General features: G+C 36.2%; 2 protein-coding genes across 5 annotated transcripts; one reads left to right on the top strand and one right to left on the bottom strand.

The window, feature by feature from the left end:
* Positions 1-1,613: 1,613 nt before the first annotated feature.
* ELOC (elongin C) lies at positions 1,614-10,024 on the bottom strand. 2 transcript variants are annotated; one of them, XM_058177222.1, is made up of 4 exons: positions 9,919-10,024; positions 5,374-5,416; positions 3,866-4,009; positions 1,614-1,837 (listed from the first exon to the last, which is right to left on the bottom strand). In XM_058177222.1, exons 2-4 carry the CDS (start codon positions 5,375-5,377, stop codon positions 1,647-1,649), a joined length of 339 nt encoding a protein of 112 aa, XP_058033205.1. In that variant the 5' UTR covers positions 5,378-5,416; positions 9,919-10,024; the 3' UTR covers positions 1,614-1,646. The 2 variants fall into 2 exon arrangements, with proteins under 2 accessions (XP_058033205.1, XP_058033206.1); XM_058177223.1 differs by lacking the exon at positions 5,374-5,416 and having other exon boundaries at positions 9,919-10,013.
* Positions 10,018-19,586, top strand: HAUS3 (HAUS augmin like complex subunit 3). Of its 3 annotated transcripts, none has more exons than XM_058177221.1 (5): positions 10,018-10,040; positions 11,396-12,369; positions 14,021-14,460; positions 16,763-16,988; positions 18,705-19,586. In XM_058177221.1, exons 2-5 carry the CDS (start codon positions 11,458-11,460, stop codon positions 18,927-18,929), a joined length of 1,803 nt encoding a protein of 600 aa, XP_058033204.1. In that variant the 5' UTR covers positions 10,018-10,040; positions 11,396-11,457; the 3' UTR covers positions 18,930-19,586. The 3 variants fall into 3 exon arrangements, with proteins under 3 accessions (XP_058033204.1, XP_058033202.1, XP_058033201.1); XM_058177219.1 differs by lacking the exon at positions 10,018-10,040 and adding an exon at positions 10,162-10,295; XM_058177218.1 differs by lacking the exon at positions 10,018-10,040 and adding an exon at positions 10,753-11,129.
* The last annotated feature ends 231 nt before the right edge of the window (positions 19,587-19,817 follow it).

The following is a 19,817-nucleotide window of genomic DNA, read 5'->3' as shown; positions in this document are numbered from 1 at the left end:
ATTTAAGGCAATCTTTCATAATTCCCCACTGCATTTTTTAAAAACTGAACAGACGCCTTAGTTTGAACACATATCAAATCTGTGGAGCTTTAGTTTCTTTTTACCCGATTGCACCCATGCATATACATTTACTGAACTTTTTTATTCAAAACCATTTTCTTTTCTGTAATGCTTGTTAAACAGAAGTTTACAACAAAAAAAAAATATTGAGGCTGGACTAGCCCTGGTGCAGTTGGAATGATTCATGGTCAGAATAGGATCGCAGAATGTTCCTTGAAACATTTGCATATCTCTGTTGCCAAACAGCAATATCCAAAATGACCTTAACAGAGCTTATTGTAAACAGCTCTCAGACACAACAAAAACGCTGGATAAAAACAGCATATACTCTATAATAATTTCTAGAGATTATGTATAAATTGTTACACAAAATAATGCCCTAAACTATACTGTCCCATATGTGCCTAGCTGGTTCAATCTGGCAGGATTGGCATGACCCATGTTCCATTGATTAAATAATGCTGTATTTTGGGACCCTGAAATTATGTCTTCTGAAGCAGCATCTGTACTCTGAAATAAGGTTCCTCCCGAGATTTGAACAGCCTCCATCCTAATGAGATTTCAAAAAGCCTTGAAGACGTTGATCTTCATTAGGGATTTGGTGAGGATAGTTGATGTCTATTTTTTCCTTCCCTTGTTCCTATCCTACTTTGTTTTCTCTGCTATGTTTTTTATTTCTTGTACTGTATTGTTATATGTTTTTAACAATTTGTAAACCATCCAGAATCGCTCGGAGTCAGGTGGCACATGGATTTAATGAATTATTATTGACTGCACATAATGAAGTCCAGTTATGATTGAAAATCTTATTATTCAGGATGAAGTTTGCTCATGTTAAATTGAGAAGTGTCATTCTGTCACGATCTTGTGTTTTACATTTGACAGTATAGTTGGGAATCATCATTTTTATAATGCCTATAGATGAATTTATAAAGATTACTAAAAGTAAACAAGAACTGGAAGTATGGGAAAAGCCATGATAGATTACTATGTAAATGTAGTAATGCCCAGCAATAGGTTGAACATACAAACTAAATGCAGTGAAGTATTGCAACAAATGTGTTATAAGCATAGCTATATACCATCTTTACAATTACAACATAAATCCATTTTATTATTAGCACAATCTGAGAATATGCTAACATAAAATTCCATCCGCCCTCCCCAGCACATTTGTAGCATACCCCAATATTGAGGATTCCAAATGAGTGATGTCGGATTCATCCCCAGAGAGGATTCCATCTTTAACTGTGATCTGCTCTCAGAAAGAAGTAATTTCAGCAAATTCATAGCGTTGATAACATAACTATTTTTTTTTGCTGAAGGATAAGGCAAAGGTCATGCATAACGTGGCATGTTTATTTATCAATTGATAAGAAGTCCGTACTTGTGTAAGCAGCAAAACAAAATCTGAGCATGAATGATTCCTATGCAAAACCACTGTGAGAAATATCCTCCAGAGTGATGAGTACAGTTCTTGGCCAAACATATAAAACATGCTATACGAAAAAGTTGCTAACTAAACATATGTATTAAATACTGGAAGGGAAGGGGGTGGTTTACATTTTTATTATAATTTATTCTATTTAACAATCTAAGAAGTTTGCAGCCATCAGCAGTTCCAGTGCAATCTCAGGTGCAATTGGAAATTCAGGAATCTCTGTGGAGCTGTTAGTGTAGCGAACCTTGTAGGTGAAATACATGCATACTTTAGATAGGACGTGAGAAGGAATCTCTCTGAAATTCACTTCGTTTGTTTCATTTTCAGCAAACTGCCCTGTGCACATAAAAAACAAAGATAACTCATGAGTATATTTTTTGACAAACGTTTAATTCAGTAGTGTGTGTGTGTGTTGTATTTGTATGTATATACATATAATTTAATGAAATCACTGCTACTTGTACTTCTGCATCTTAGATTTGTTATGCCTTTTTTATCTTTAATAATTATTTAAGTTTAATCAACCTGAACAAATTCAAAATGAATTTTCAGATATATTCATTTGACCTTAGGTATTTTTTTTAAATAAATCCTGTCAAACGAATCCTTAAACATGTTTTAATTATACCATTGGATCTAATCAGAATAAAATCAGTTAACTTCTTGAATATGATGCACTAATAACATTGCCCTTTCAGCCACTATTTTTACACACACACACACACAGCACATTCATATGTACATATAAAGCTGAAAACTGCACTATTAAAAGTTATATTCTGTGACCATTTCCTCTCTATTCACTGGCCTTCCGATACATGTATTTCTTGGAGGAAAAGCCAAAATAGATAAGTATTTGGCATACATAGTTCTCATTCAAGCCTTGACTTCGTTTAGTACTTGTAGTTTAGAAGATAATCTCATATTTAGTCATTGGCCCCCATTAAATGTTGGGGGGGTGGGGGGCGGAAAGCACCTTGAATCCACAAAGCTGATTGATATTTGAGAAGATATGTGAAATAATCTGTTTTCTATTGTCGATCTACATCCAGAAGTAATAATTGCTGCATTATATTGCTAAAATTTTGAGCTGTTTTTATGTTATCCTGGCTTTCCAATAAGGAGTTGAGAAAAACATATTTGGCTGCCCCATTTTTATTCCTAATTCTATGATGTTAATTAGCAAACTGAGAGATAATGGTTGATCCATTAGTTGATCAGCTAGCTTTAGAGTTGAGAAGTGTCTTATTCAGATATTTTCATTATTATTGTATTTGCAGACATAAAAATATATTGACTGAAATTAACTGCTATCCTAAATCCTAAATTATAGTTAGGAATATGGGAAAGCATCCAAAAAAGTAGCTAACAATACATCAACATTCAGATACCTTTTAAAGTTCTTAGTAAATCCTGTACAAATTATATTGATAATTATATACGAGGGACCTGTTTTTTGTCAGATTTTGCTGCATGAATCCATCATTTATAATTTTATTTCTGTCCTGAAAGCAGATTAGGCCTCTACATTTTAGAGAAACTTAAACTCACATTTATCTAGTTAAAACTTAAAAACTATTCCTTTAGCAATATTAAATGCAATTTTAAAAATAACTGAATTTTAAATGAATCGGATTTTATTTCCAAAAAGAAATGAATTGGGAATTGTGCCATACTGATGTTAATTATTATAAAAGTATTTGTCATAAATTTGAATTAAATCTGAGTTTGATAACTGTTGATTATCCCTGAATTTTATTCCTAGAATAAAATTGTAGTAAGCATGATTCAACATATGTGAAATATAAGTGAATGTGATATGAAATATAAGCTCTTTCACCCCATAAATCTGGCTTGTAGGAACCCAAATCTATTTTATGGATTTAGTGGGCAGGGCAGATAGAATAATATATTTGTTAGGAAATGGCTACAGTGAGGAAGGGAAATTCATGCTACCAGTGATATCCCTTGTATTGGCAAATACACTCTAAGTCTCTATAGAATTGTACAATTATTATCATTAGCAGAATGAACATGAAAATTATTTTTCCATAATGTATATAATTGACCCAAATTGGTAGTCTGGCTAACTCAAAACTAATCCCTTTTCAAAAAAACAAAAACTGATTTATAAAAATATACCTAAAGCTTAAAATCTTTCCTCTGGTAATATTGGAAAATCCCCATGATTCCAAAATCATTTTCACTTTTGTTTGGACACATAATCTCTGTCTGAAATTTAAATACCAAATCCTACAAAACTGTATTGTTCTTTTTGAAAAACTGGTTCCAAATATTACTCTAGTATTACAAGACAAAGAAAAAATTCTCAATCCATTTTTTAGAAATGAGTGTTATACCAACCTGGGCCACTCAACATTGCCTTTATTGTTCCTGATGTGAGTGCATGCTCTCGTTTAACAATGAATTCATGGCCATCAGAAGATATCAACTTCACATACATAGCATCAGGGCCTTCACACCCACCGTATGTTTTCTCTTCTCCATCTACAATATGAAATGAATGAATAATTTCAATCTATGACTATTAGAAGGTTTAATAAATAATAAACAATACAGCATTGAATTAATTATTATATAATATATAGTTTGGCATGGAGAACCTGTTTGGTGTAGTGGCTAAGGTATTGATCTAGAAACTAGAAGACTGTGAGTTTCACGCCTTGGGCATGAAAGATGGTTGGGTTACTTTGGACAAGTCACTCTCTCTCAGCCTAACCCACCTGATAGGATTGTCGTTGGGAGGAAAATAGGAAGAAGAAAGGGTATTGGATACGTTTGCTTCCTTGAGTTCTTATAAAGTAATAAAAGTGGGATAAAAATCAAATAAAGCAAATATATATGAGAATGGTAGCAAGCCAACATGTAAATATGATATTGAGATATATCTTATTTGGGATAAATACTGTAAGAGTTCTTATCTCAAGTTACTTTAATACTAGGTAGACACTAATCTACTACCTGAAATCTTTCAAAATACTATAGCATTCCTTGGTAATATTAAAATCTGATGAACTTTAAAAAGACATCCTTATTAACATTGAGATATAGTTATCTAAAATACTTCATAACAGCAAATAAATTTTAAAAGATAGAATTTAAATATAGATATAATTTCTGCACACTATAAAGTAGAATGAATTCTAGTGTTTTCTGTTATACCCACCCTCCCTGCAGGTACTGGCAATCTTTGTGTTTAAAAAAAATATTTCACTTGTCAGGATAATACAACATGATTTATAAAAAGACCATATTTGTAGAATTCTTTCTATAGGCTGTTAATGGAAATTAGCTTCATGAGGGAGAATGGCTGAAGGAAAAGTTCAATTATGCAGGCTTTGAGATGGTAATTACTTCTCTTCCTTCTCCAATTTTCAGAACTGCTTACACTGCCACTTCCTTCTGGGGAAGCATGTTTTCCTGATAGTTTGTCACTTGCCCATCTTTCTTCTTTGTTCCTCTTCAGTTTATCAAAGTTTTTGGAATCCCCATGTCCTTTCATTCATATTTTATTCATACTTTATTTTGTGAAAACTTGATTTATCTCCAATTAACGTGAGGAGTTTTTTTTGAAGTTTTAAAAGGGGGAAGTGTTGAGGAAATGATACAAATCTCCAAATAATGTAAGATTACAAAAGTGTCATTTTGTCATCCAGTACAAAATGAACCTTAAAAGATACTCCGTAACAAACAATTGCAATCACAAGTATTATATTAATTACTAATCTGAACTCTCACCCAAATTTTTATTTAAGCATGACTGGAAGTAAAATTATCACTTTTATGATATATTGAATATGTTCTTAAAAAGCAAATATACGTCTAAAGGATATTTTTGTCAATATCCTTACCCATCTCTTCTTAACAAATGCCTTTGGAGCTTTTAAACAGGATCTGAAAACAAATGGAAAAGTACATACATATTCAAGTTCATTATGGAAAAAAAGAATATTGTCTAGTGGCAGTACAAGGTCACAACTTCAGTCCTTCCTACAGTTGGTAGTGACCTCAAAGAAAAACATGGTTTAGCTATGTTTACTGTACTATATTACTATACCATATATAGCACCGTGTTTACACTACTACCCCTTAATTTGAGGCCAAGGTTATCTAAGGATCCTTAATGCACAATTATGAATTTGACTTGCCAATCACATGCCTGGCTAAAATCTTATCTAGGTATTTTATGCTCAAAACATTTACAACAGGTTTCAATGTAGTTCATTTACAATGTCACAGGCAACCAAAGTCACATGATCACTACTTCACAAAGTGGGGAAGCCAGCAAGGAAAGGTGCAAATCACTCTGGTAAGTTGTTTCCATCTGCAGTGGATACTCTTACCTGTGCACAACCTCTACCAGCCCTTTCAAACCTCCACTAACTCACTCCCCCAGTTCCCTCATTTCACCCACAGCATGGCTAGGCCTCCCAAGCCATCCCCACCCTCTGTGGCAACTCTGTGCTCCTTACCTGGGATTCCCTCTGCTTCCCCCTCAACAACCCATGTCTTCACTTAACATAACAGCCACCGGACCCATCAGGATTGCCACTGCTAAGTGATGGTCATGTGACCCTGCATTTTATGACTGCATCGCATAGCAGTGGCAATCCCACTCTCAATTGCTGTCATAATCCAAGAACTATTTTATACTAAGTAGATTATTCTATGATGTTATTCTGGAGATTAATTAACTAAATAATGTTTTTTCTAAGGACTTTTAATAGACATTCAAATTATCATGGGAAATGTTATCAAAATAACATGGCTTAGGGCCGGGATATTTACGGGACCGCCTACTGCCACCATTAGCCCTCACCGACCAGTGCGCTCTCACAGAGAGGGCCTCCTTCGCATACTGTCAGCTAAACAATGTCGGCTGGTGACCTCCAGGGGGAGGGCCTTCTCTGTAGGGGCTCCTACCCTCTGGAACGAGCTCCCTCTAGGGCTTTGTCAACTCCCCGACCTCAGGTCCTTCCGCCGCGAGCTGAAGACGTTGCTGTTTCGAAGAGCAGGACTAGCGTGAACGTAGTTTTAAATTGGGGTTTTAAATCAGGGGTTTTAAACGGGGTTTTAAATTTGTATTTAAAAGTTTTAGGCCATCAATTGAATTAATTTTCTATTCTTTTTGCTGTTTTATATGTATTATATATTTTCTGTTGTTTTATTGGCTGTGAACCGCCCTGAGTCCTTCGGGAGATGGGCGGTATACAAATATAATAAATAAATAAATAAAAATAAGAGACAAAAACCGACAAATGAGAATATGCATAGCTCAGGGTTGAAATAAGTGGGTCTTTGGTGCTCTCTAAACTTGGTTGTTTTCTTGCAGATGTTTCATTACCCAAACTAGATAACATCATCAGTAACAAGCACGTCAGATGATTTAATTCAGTCTTCCAGAACTTAATACCTAACAGATATGTTGGATTATACCTCCTACAATCTAAAGGCCAAGGGTAACTGCTTGCACAGAGAGCCAAGGTGGTAACATGATTGGATAAAGAGTGGCTGGCTTCTGGTCACAGAAGTCACTTGGTAACTATAGTCTATAGAACATAGAATATCAGAGCTGGAAGGGACCTTGGACATCTTTAGTCCAACTCCCTGCTTGAGCAGGAGACCCTATACTATTTAGCCAGGTGGCTGTCCACTCTCTTCTTAAAAGCCTCCAGTGATAAAGCACCCACTTCTTCTGAAGGCAAGGTCTTCTACTGGTTGATTGTTCTCACTGTCAGGAAATTTTATAAAAGCCTATATAAATATAGTCTTCACACACTCTTAGCCCAATCTATTTAGTCAAGCTATGTGGAAACACAGAATAGTACACTTCACCATAAAGTAAATGGATAGACAGTCAGTCCAGGAATTTCTTTCACATACCAGTACTATTTTTATTAAAAACATCTAACTGGATTTTTTTTTGCCAGATGTAACCTTGATTTTACAAGTATTTTTCAGGATAAATCCCCACCCCACACACATTGGATGATACCTCAAAATTCCTTACAGATAAAAACACATAGTAATGATTAGGAAATTCTCATTCTAGGCAGCATGGGCAGAAGTAATGTTGTTATCTGAATACTGTTAAAAATCCTGAAGACACATTATAAAAATATTGTCCTCACTTAGAAGACAGAATTGTCTGTTTTGCCCTCTATATTAGATAGAGATCTTGTTTAAAATTGAAATACACATAGAAAGAGCAGAACTTAAATGTTTAACTTCAGTTAAGTCTGTGATGTGCCAAGTTGGGAATCAAGAAAACACAAGCCTTGCTATCAGCTAATTCCATGATTTACCTACTGAATAAAACAATTGAGATTAAAAAATGCCTGACCATACTTAGATATTACATTAATATCTGCTTTGTCAATTGATACCAACACAACTGGCACTAGGCAAAGAAAATGACTTTGAATGTCATTTTGCACAAAACCCTTCACAAATTTATTTGAATATTTGGGAGATATTATTCCTATAGAAGGGGCACTGCTACCTGTATATTTAATCTAATTTTGCCAAAAATTATACATGCTGCCTTTTAAAATAAAAAATCAAAGATGTATTGGTCAAAAATCCTAGATGCCCTGAAAGTGGACATGCTTCATCTCATCAGAAAGCAACTTTGTGCCTTCAGTTTCAATATATCAGATAAACATTTTAAAAGTTTTAGTTATTTTGGGTTGCTCATCCTAGTCCACAAGAACTATTAAATTCTTGTTGAATTAATTAGTTATTTAATTAATTAGATGTAATAATGTACCTTGATGAACGTATCTTTTCTTTTATGTACACTGAGAGCATATGCACCAAGACAAATTCCTTGTGTGTCCAATCACCCTTGGCCAATAAAATTCTATGCTATGCTTATAATACCCACTAGCCCGGATAGTTTTAAAAAGGATTTGGATAACTTCATAGAGGACAGATATATCAAGGGCTTTTAATCTTGAGACTCAAATACTGTACCTCCAAAATATCAATCTCAGAACAATGGTGAAAAGAGTAATTTCTCCATCTCCTGTTTGCAAGAAACCTAGAGGACAGCTTGGACATTGTGAAAAACAAAATGGACTGACTTGTGTTTTTGAGATTTTAGATTTCTAAATTTTAACTTGTAAACAGCTGCTAATTTAATCGGAATCAAAATCAGTTTCATCAAACTGGATCTGAAAAGATTTTTTTGTTGTTGCTTGTGCACACACAAAGTGACACTACATAGGTAGCTCTTTCTCCTATGGTACCATTCAGATCTATAATTCTTAGAAATTTTACCTAGCATGACAAACAGCTACATTAGCCGGAGAATTTGGGGCAGTTGCAGTCCTAATATTATATACTTTGAGTTCTCCATAGTAAGAGTAGGCTGATATGTGTGATTTGGTTTTGATACATAGTTTATACATAGTACATAGCTGTACTTAATTTCCTAGCATCATATGTATAGTAACAGAGTCCATTTGGTGCAGTGGTAAAGGCACCAGGCTAGAAACCGGAAAACTGTGGTTTCTAGTCTTGCCTTAGATACAAAAACAACTGAGTGTCTGTGGGACACAGTCACTTTCTCTCTGTTCTAGGAAGAATGCAATAGTAAACCATTTCTTAAATCTTGCCAAAAAATATGCAGAAATCCAGGCAGTTGGTAGATGTCAACACTGTCTGAAAGGCACAACATGTATGGTATAATCTGTATTCTTATTGCATTGGATTATATTTTAAATAACATTGAAATATACTTGGGAACTGTAGGCAAATAACAGATTTTAGAAGAGTGAGGGAATAGTATCACATTACCAAAGCTACCACGCTTGATTTCTAAGCTACCCAAATATTTGAATTATCAATATCTTGCTATAGCAGTGGCCATTTCATTTTAATCGTAACTGGGGGAAAGCACAGAAGAATACTAGAGAATAGAGGAAAGAAATGATAGGGGAAAAAATATATGTGTGGCAAAGTCACCCCAAGAGAAAAATCCATCCAGAAGTTCACAAATAAGGAAGAGGTGAAGCCAACAGAAAAAAAATGACATAAAGTCCTCTTAAGTCCTTACTAAAAGGGAAGAAGGCGGAGCAACCCTCACAACAGTTGTCTAGAGAGGTGGCAGCTCTGAGGATAAAAAGTAATTTTCAGGGGATTCAGGGAGAAAAATAGACACGGGGTGCTTTTAAGAGGGCATCAATAAGTCCTACCAGAGGCAAGAGCGGCTTTCTCAATGCAAAGCGAAGGAAGGCTGGTTGAAGAGATTCAAGCCCGGGATTAAAGTCACTTTCCGCCCAGCATTGATACCAGCCCCTTCCCACGGCTCTCGAGTCCTCGTGACGAACAAAACACGCCAGAAAGAAACGTGTCTACCAAGCCGAGCACTCGTCGCGCTCCCAACAACTCACCGCTTCCCAGCCGCAGAAATCCGCGAGGCAGCTTCTCAGGCACGACACCACTCCAGCCGGGACAATCATCCACAGAAACCACTTCCTGTAGGTCACCGATAACGATTTCCGGTATCCGAAACGTAAGGAGGGGAAACGAAAGACGATAGAGCTATAAATTAGAGTAACACGCCATGGGAGGAGCAACTGCGGGAATCATTTCTTCCGTGACTCAGATGGCTGGAGGGCGAGACGTTTTACTAACGGAATTGTAAAATGCCGACGAACGGCCCTGTACGGATTTGAATTATTAGAGCTACTAATATTAGTAGCTCTAATATATTATTAATATACAGTAATTCTGGGAGTTGAAGTCTACCAGGCTTAAAGTTGCCAAGGTTAGAGATTCCTTCCTCTATCCGACACTCCCACCACTGCATCCCAATATGTATATGTTGTTTAAATCTCATATGGATCTAAGCAAAGGCACTTTTTCTTTCTCCGATAGGGAGCTGTTTACCAAAATCTGGAGCAAAAGACTTGAATAAGCTCGGTCTTGCGATGTGAATATCACATTACAAATTGTAGACGTCGATTATTTTCCTTATAAGTTTTTCAAACTTGGCAACTCTTTAAGATGGGTGGACTATAACATTCAGAATTCCCCAGTCAGCATGAAATGTTGAATGACACTTTTTGAAAAAGGCTTCTTTTAGATCAGGGGTCCCCAAACTTGGCCGCTTTAAGACTTGTGGACTTCAACTCCCAGAATTCTCCAGCCAGCATAATTGACTGGAGAATTCTGGGAGTTGAAGTCCAAAAGCCTTAAAGCTGCCAAGTTTGAAGACCTCTCTGCTTTAGACTTAAACAGAGGAACCTGCGCCTTGGGTGTACTGGATGTAATGGGAAAGACAGTTCACGAAAGTAACCAGCTGCGGGTTCTTACGGCTCCACTCTTTTAATTAATTAAATTAATTCATTTTTAATTAAGCTGAATTTTAATTAGGTTGAATCATTCCTTTCTGAGATCAGCGCTAAACTTAAAACTATAAACTAGACTGCGGCTGGCTCTCGCGAGGCTCTGGAGCTGCTTAGCATGAAAAGGCGGAAGTTTGAATTCCTCTCCACCCTCGCCCGCCAAAGCAGAGCAGTTGTTCTTCCCCTTTGGGATTTACTCTTCAGCCTTACAGATCCCTCTGAATCGTACGCGGATGGATTCTTGTGATCACTAGGTAATAAATCTAGGAAAGACACTGGAGCTTAATACCAAATAAGGGGAGAAGTAGCTCTGTTAATTTCCAAAGAAAAGGGACTTTAATAGGAAACGAGTAGAAAGGGTTTTTGCATGATTTTGCCATTGACTATTGAAATGCCTTGTTATCAGTGTGCAAAATTCTAATTGATTTGAAACCATACGATGGTTTTCTAAATAAATTGACAAAATACAGGTCTTTATAAAACTAATTTATTTTCATTATCCCATACTTTTCTTTTCTAGGAATACTTGAAAATGTGGTAGAAAACTGCTGCAATATCCAGCATCAACAAGTGAACTCAGTTATGGATGGTGGAGCTAGGTTTGTTGAAACTCTAAAGCGGACAGGATATTTCAAGGCAAATTCACTTAACGGAGAAGACTTTGACTGGTTATTTGAAACTTTGGAAAATAAATCATTTCTGGAGTGGTTCTGTTCAGCTTTGAATGAACGTAATGTATTATCTGAAGAAGAGTTGCAGTCATTTAATGCTCTCCTAAAATCATCAAAATCTATTTTAGGAGAAGAAGCTCTCAATGAAGTTCTTAAGATTTCCAAGCCTCCTGATTTGAACATTAACAATTGTGAGGAAGAAGAGGAAACCCTTAAAATGTTAGAAAACGAAGTTCAAACTCTTAAAAAGATTAAACAGGTAAAGATTCATCGTCGTAACAAACTTCAAATCATGGCTTCAGCCAATAGTTTTATCTCCTTAAAGGTTAAAGAAAGAGGTGAGGAAGGACTTAAAATCCTGAAAGATGGTCAAGGGAACTTTACAGCCATGAATATAAAGATAAACAATGAGCTTCAAACCCTAACTGAAGGAGTTAAGAAACTTGCTTCTTTTCTTGCGGTTGCAGCTGGACAAGATCTGGATTATCCTCCTGTGTTGCTAACCCAACTTCCTTTAGACAATTATTTGTATCAAGAAGAACAAAGCACTGGAGCTCTTACTTCCTATACAAAAAAACAGTTTTTCCAGGGTATATCTGAATTGGTGGAAAGTTCTAATGAAGAAAATTTTCAACTTTTACATATAAGTAAGTCCTCCAGCTACGAGGGAAGCAGTGATATATGTGATGAAAGATCAGAACTGACAAGGTTGCAAATGGCATATATTTGTGCTCAGCATCAATTAATTCAACAGCAAGCTAAGAACCTAAGTATGAAATCGGGTCTTCAGTGGGCAGAGAAGAGTATTGGCACTTTAAAAAAGGTAAGGTGATTTTTGCATAAGGCTTAATGCTATTGCCTTAAAGTTATGATTTTAATTGTTCTTTGAATTCATAGTGACTTGATTTGAACATGTCACCCTTTTAAGTGTTCCATAGGCTGGCACTCATTATTTTGAACAAACTCATTTGGCATTTTAGATTAGATTAATCCTGAAAATGAAGTAAGAGTTGCTCACATCCATGCTGAGTTGGAGCTTGGCTGGTTTTGAGGTGTGAGCTGGAATGAGTTTTGAATCAGTGATTTTTGAGGTAAATAGGATTCTCTGTGCCATTAAAGAATGGTCTTTGAAGGAGGGGGTAATAACTTCAGATTTGAAGAAGGCAGTGGTTGGATCCTGCTTAAGAATTCATCCCTGAAGCCAATACTTTTAGTAGTTATCACCCCTTTTTAGGGAAGGTTGTTGAAAGTGTAGTCTGGCTGCAGCTGTAGAGCATCTTGGAGAAAGTAGATTATCTAGGCCTGTTTCAGTTAGATTTCAGGCCAGGATTTATTACAGAGACAATCTTGGTTACACTCACAGATGACCTGTGCTGGAACTAGGATGGAGGTGATGCATTCATTCTTGTGCTCCTTGATCTCTCAGGGGTTTAGTACATCGACCATGCTCTCCTGGATTAGTTTGGACAGTTGGGAATTGGAGAGACCATTCTCTTCCTTTAGGGCCAACTTCAGTTGATGCAGGAGTGGGAGAAATAGCTCCCTAGGCCCCTCATTTGTGAGATACCACAGGGCTCAATGTGGTGTCCCTTCCTATTCAACATCTACATGAAGCTTCAGGGTGAGGTCCATATCAGTCAGTAGTATTGGAAGTGAATTGAGAAATACTTGATAAAAGAACAAAAGACTTCTAAAAGTTTCCATCCTTAATATGAATCATTGATGGCTGAATTTGCTTCATAGAATAATTTCTTTGTTGCAATCCATTATGGTGCCTTTTAAAAATCCATTATAGTAAAGTCCATTATACTGTGAATAAAATAATTATAAGATTGATAAATGAAGTTTTGAAAAATATTTCTCACTGGCTTACGTCTACAGCAACTCAGATTTTAAAGATGGGTAATTGTAATATACTTCAAAATATAGTGTGTTATGGAATGTATTCAATTGATATAGCTGACCACTTCTCAAATGATTCTGGGCAAGTTGGTAAGGGTTAAATACATCACAATATGTAAAGAAGGCAATGAAAATAAAGCACACTTCTTTAGGGAAAACCACAGAGTTTTGGTCAGAGGTCTTCTGAGAGTTGAAGTCCACAAGTCTGAATTCTGGGAGTTGAAGTCCACGAGTCTTAAAACTGCAAAGTTTGAAGACCTCTGCTTTAAGTAGTTGCAACAGACATATATATTATCCTGGCTCAGAGCACTGTGGAAGAGTCAGGTCTTTGGGGATTTTTTAAAGGCCAGAATTGGGTTAGGATGTATTCCATAGAGCAGGCACCAGATAGAGAAGCATACCTTCTCTGTGATATGCTCTGTGGCTCTTGTGTCTTACAAGATGACATTGTTCAATTGTTGACCTAGAGTACCTCAACTCTGTTGGATGCTGTGAGGAGAACTTCTGGAATTCAAGACTTAACCAGTAATTCACTTAAACAAAAACTCAGAAACCATTTCTCTATTTTGCAGATTCATGGAAAAGAAAACTTTGAAGCTAAAATTTCTAGCTTGAATAATGACATTGCGAAAATAAAAATAGATTTATCACAAATAAACAGTGGAACCCTACCTTCGCTGATTAAGGAGAATGCAGAGCTCTTGAATATGCCTGTGGTTAAAGGGGATTTTGATTTACAAATTGCTCGACAGGACTACTATATATCTAGGCAGGATCAGATTTGTAACCAGCTGATCAAACAGAAGGCTTCATTTGAATTTCTTCAGTTGGCATATGAAATTGAATTCCAAAAATTTAGGGAAAACAGCCGTCTGCTGGAAAATATGGTGCAAGACCTGAAATTAAGCAAGGACATTTTAGTACGGACAATAGAAACAATGTCTGAGTCCTCTATAGCCCTTCAAAGGACACCAAGAAGCACTGTTGAACGAGAGGATATTGCAGCTCATAGGTAAGAAGCTGGGTCATTTCAAACTTACTGAAGCATTAAACACAAGGTCAATAAATAAATCTCAGGCCAAAACATAAAAATAATTTGTTTGAAATTAGTGGGTCTTCCTTACTGGTAACTGTTCTAAGCCAGCCTATGCTGTTATGTACAGGTAGTCCTTGACATACAACAGTTCCTTAAATCAAGTTGATTTAAATCAAGTCGATTTAAATCATAATTTAAATCAGGTTACCAACCTTTCGAACCTCAGGGACCACTAAGTTCATAATTTTAAATCCTGTGGACCACTAATATGATCTGCCTAATGACTAGCTGAGGGGGCATAGCTAGATGATCATGTGACTGGGTGGGCGTGACCAACTCCTCACCTCCTCACCCAGGCTCCATAGGACCCCAACAAGAAGCAGTTGTTGGAGGTAAGCAGGCACCACGAGAAAGAGTTGGCAAAACAGCCAGCTCAGTTCAAATTGGATCTGACAGAGAAGGAGGCTCAGCAGAAGCACCTCACTGAGGACTAGGAGCATAGGCTTTCCAAGCAGAGAGAAGACCTATGGGGGTGCAAGACCAATTACCGGTGCCTGGAGACTCGGCAGGCTGAGATGGTCAGCCAGTTTCAGGCCATGATACAGTCCCACTGGAACAAGGCCCACTGGCTCTTTGCCACCAGCAGCACTTCCCTCCAGCCTTCACCCAAAGACCCACACCAGGAGGCCAAAGCAGACCCCAAGTTGGAATTTCTCTCCCCCTCCGACCCACACAACCCCAAAGGGGGAGACTCCCTGCAGCAACACAAATGTTCATTGCATGTATCCGTCCCAGGGGTGGTAATTTGAGGACCCCTGATTTAGTGCAATATTAAAAATGCGAATAGTTTTTCTGGGGACCACCAAAATTTTCTCATGGACCACCATTGGTCCACGAACCACCAGTTGGTGACCTCTGATTTAAATCACTAGTAAAAAGGCTTGATTTAAATCAACTTGATTTTGATCATAATTTTTAAAGAGCAATTGTCATCTCTGTCCCGCAGCGGCTCCTCCTCTCACTTGCTGTTGATTCACTGACAGTCCTAATTTTGCAGAATATACAGCCGCATACTACATAACTAAGCTCCATTTCATGCTGAATAAACTAAATTATTAATGTATCTTAAATAGAAAACGATGTTTAGATAGATTTTTATTCCAAAAGCATTTTATTAAAATAATTTTGATAAAAATAAAAAAAATCTATTTAAATAAAAAAAATCAGATTTTTTAAAAAAATAATAATTTTTATTCACTCTGCTTAGTGACTGTTCAAAATTACAACAGCACTGAAAACAACTTACAACTGTTTTTCACATTTATGACTGCTTCCACATCCCCATGATCATTTGATCAAAATTGATCATGTGAAAACTGATTGTAAGGGGAATAGACGATTTTTCTGCAGTGGTATAGAAAGCTGAAATGGAGATGACCTTTAAAATCAATGGATGTAATCTCACTTCCCATCCAAACTTTGCAAAATTGAGATGCTTGGCAAGTGACTCCTATTTATGACAGCTGCAGTGCCCCTAGCTCATGTGATCACCTTTTGTGACCTGACAAGCAAAGTCAATGGGGAAACCAGATTCATTTAACAACTGCGTTGCTAACTTAACAACAGCATTGTTTCACGTAAAAATTGTGGCAAGAAAGATTGTAAAATGGAGCAAAACTCAGTTAACAAATGTCTCAGCAACAGAAATTTTGGGCTCAATGACCTTTAAAATCAATGGATGTAATCTCACTTCCCATCCAAACTTTGCAGATAAATAGTTTCTAAGTTTACTTTTAATATACAAATATTTTGGAATTTGTTATTTGGATTGGAGAGTATAATTTACTTCCTTCCTTGATTAAAAGAGTGTATGGATGTTACAGTTTTCATCAAATGTACTTTTTCATCTAACTTTGGTAACTTTTCAACCAAGAATATTGGGTAGTTTAATATTCTCCCTGTAATAATATATACAATACAATAGCTGACTGATATTAGATACATTCCAAAGTCAGCTCTACTTTGCCAGGTTTTGGTCTTAATTTATTTAAAATAATGAATTCCAGTGGTGGCACAAGAAATAATGTCAAGCGTGACTCTTGAACCAAGCATAACATGAATGCAAAGGCCCAATATCTTTTGTACTGCTGTATTTGCACCAGACTTTACAGATTTTATTAAATAATGTAATATTTTATGCTTCACTGTTAATGAAATACTGGCATTGCTAATACTGACTTTGTTGCATTTTTATCCTACTTCTATACACATTTTAAAGGATTTGTCAACTTTTGGAAGGAAGGAATCCAAAGCAATTATTTAGAACATATGAAAGGCTTGAGGAAATGGCTGAAAAGTTACATTTGGATTCAGTATCAGTGCTTGACCAATTACTGCTAGCTGGCCAAGAACAAAAACGTCTTCTGTCAAAGATGGATGCTGATTTAACAATTCTTCATGATTCTATATACTGCAAAGGAGAAAGTGTATGCCTTAGTAATCAGGTAAGTAATTGGATTATGATAATCTGAGATGGTGGTTTCATGGACTATTCAGCCGTACATTTGTTAATACTGTAATTAAAAGAAAGTACCTTATTCACATAACTTTGATGTGTCTAATCTAAACTCTTTAGTAAGCTATCACAAAGCTGATAGGCAGAATTAAATTCTTCCAAATCTGTGACACACTGTGGACCTAGCCTTAATAGTCTGACTCAGGCTGGTTCTTTTTTCTTGACCATCTTAGTGCTATCAGCTGTTCATATTCTGTTGAACGCCAAGCTTGCAGCCCCCTGCTTCACTGTGACAGTACAGGTAGTCCTTGATTTACAACTGTTCATTTAGGGACTGAAATTACAGCGGACTGAAAAAAGTTATTTATAACCATTTTTCGCACTTATGACTGTTGCAGCATCCCCACGCAACATTCGGATGCTTGACAACAGGTTCATTTTTATGACTGTTGAAGTGTCCTGGGGTCATGTGATCACCTTTTGAAACCTTCTGACAAGCAAAGTCAATGGGGAAGCCAGATTCACTTAACAATCACGTTACTAACTTAGCAACTGCAATGATTAACTTAACAAATGTGGCAAGAAAAGTCATAAAATGGGGCAAAGCTCACTTATCAAATTTCTTATTTAGCAACATACATTTTGGGCCTAATTTATGGTCGTAAGTCAAAGTTTTTTTATTCTGGCTTTCCAATGTTATTTTTTGTACTTCCACTATTGGAAAGAATGAATGAAAGAATGAAGATCCAACATAAAATTGCAGTGCTGGCTACGTGAAGTGCATACAGTAAAAATAATCTGCAACCCCAAATAATATAATTCAATTCAGGTTCATGAAGAATTACTGCAATACTCAGTAAATATTTCCAGTTGTGAATAATAATTTTTTAAAGCCCTCTCCTATCAAGGTTCTGTCTTTGGAGGTGGGAATTGTGCTTGTTTAAGATAAGTCTTTTAGGTGCATTGGCACTATGGTGGAAAAACACTTTCTGGCCTCTTGTTTCTTTCACCTACCTTCCAAGACAATTCTGATGTATCTTCTGAGCCTCCTCAGTGGACCAAAGTATATCCTGACATTGGTGCACTGAAAGAGGCCGCTTGGAGGCATTTTCATCAAGAGTTTGGAGTCATCTATGGCCAGAAGCCACAGTAATCAATGGAACAGCATGTCAGGTAATTGGGAAATGTGCTCCTGGGGCAGATCTAAAAAGGAATGCAAGGAAATTAAATTGCTCTACTCACCAAGACAAGAGAAAGAACATAAAAACAGGATTTGGGTAGCTCTTTTGATCTGGGTTACTTACACCAGATATTGGTGTTTTAGTTAAAGAGCCCACCTTCATATCACTCATGCATTTGGTTCTTAATTTTATCTAAATCTTGTTAATCTTAATGTTTTTCTATTTGTGTTTTTATTATATTGTTAGCAGCCCAGAGTTGCTTTGGATAGTGAGATGGGTGACATAAATTTTACTGCCAACGACCAGTAATAGTTGGCCTATAAAATCAAATCAAAATTTTCATATTCTTGATGTACAGTATAAATGGCAGGAATTCCAAGTTTTAATTTTAAAGAACCATATTTCAAAAAGATGGCAGAAAAAGCTCACATTTGCATAAATAAAAGAGTTAATATGAAGATATTTCTAAGATATAGTGGGACAGGAATGTATTGAACTCACTATTGTATTTCTCTCATGTTTAGCATCTGTCTGAACAGTTTCAGCAGCTGGAATTCCAGTTGAATAAAATAAATCAGCTTATTACAGATTTTCTTGCCGATATAAAAGCTAAGAAGGACGTCCTGGATAATAATAAAATACAGGAGATGGAAAGAAAACTCTACGTGTTCTTCTTCAACGATGAAGAACGTTTGAAAAACATTGTGGAATCATTGGAGCAACGGGTTGAGGCTCAACCCAACCTTTAAAGATTATATGTTAAATTACTAACATAGTTTTTTGAGGGGAGGTGTTTATAGATTAATTTTTTTGCATTGAATTTTAATCAAAAGGGCTATTGTTTAGCACCAGAAAGTTTAAAAGAAACTACGAAATCACCTCTATGTGTCAATAGTTATTTAGCGAACTAGATATACTATATTCTTATATTAAAAAACTAAGTCCAAATGGACTTGTTGCAAGACTTCCTAATTTATTACACTAAGTAGGAGGGATGTGTAGAATATTAATTCATTAGCCAATAGTTTTTCCATTTTTTTAAAAATCCTTATGTTCATCCTTATATAATATTTCTCATTAACATTTCACCCTAATTAGGCAAAAATTCTGAGCTACCGTCCTCAATCTGATGCTTTCCCATAGTGTGATTAGAATAGTTGTGGATTAGGACAGCAGGGCCATATTGGGCTATGAAAAGCTATTCTTACAGGATAATTAAACCTGCATTTCTGTAACCAATAATACTCTGTATTTGTATGCTACACCGTCTTTCCACATTTATATTCAGTTGTAATCATTAATTTTAGTACCAGATTTAACAGAGTTGATGATTAGATTGTAAATATTGGCCCTATCAGAAAGCTGAGTTTTATAACTGAAACGTGTAAGCTTCAAATAAATGTTTAAGCATCTCAAAGGCTATGTTTTTTTTATTTCCTAGTCTTATTCCCCCCCCCCACTTCTAAAAAAAAAACCATTTTATTCCAGGTACAGAACAGAGGGAACCCTTTGCAGCATGTTTACATATGTAGCTCATATGCCAAGGGCAGGGAGGGATATTCCCAAATCTTATGTTAGTTTCCCCAGGGTGCATTTTTGATTCACTTGGCATTGCTATTTTTTTTTAATAGTCCAGT

Source organism: Ahaetulla prasina, chromosome 3 (genome assembly GCF_028640845.1).
Source record: "Ahaetulla prasina isolate Xishuangbanna chromosome 3, ASM2864084v1, whole genome shotgun sequence".
Taxonomy (NCBI): Eukaryota; Metazoa; Chordata; class Lepidosauria; order Squamata; family Colubridae; genus Ahaetulla; species Ahaetulla prasina.
The sequence above is the reverse complement of the archived record's forward strand: the minus strand, read 5'-3'. Positions and strand labels throughout refer to the sequence as shown.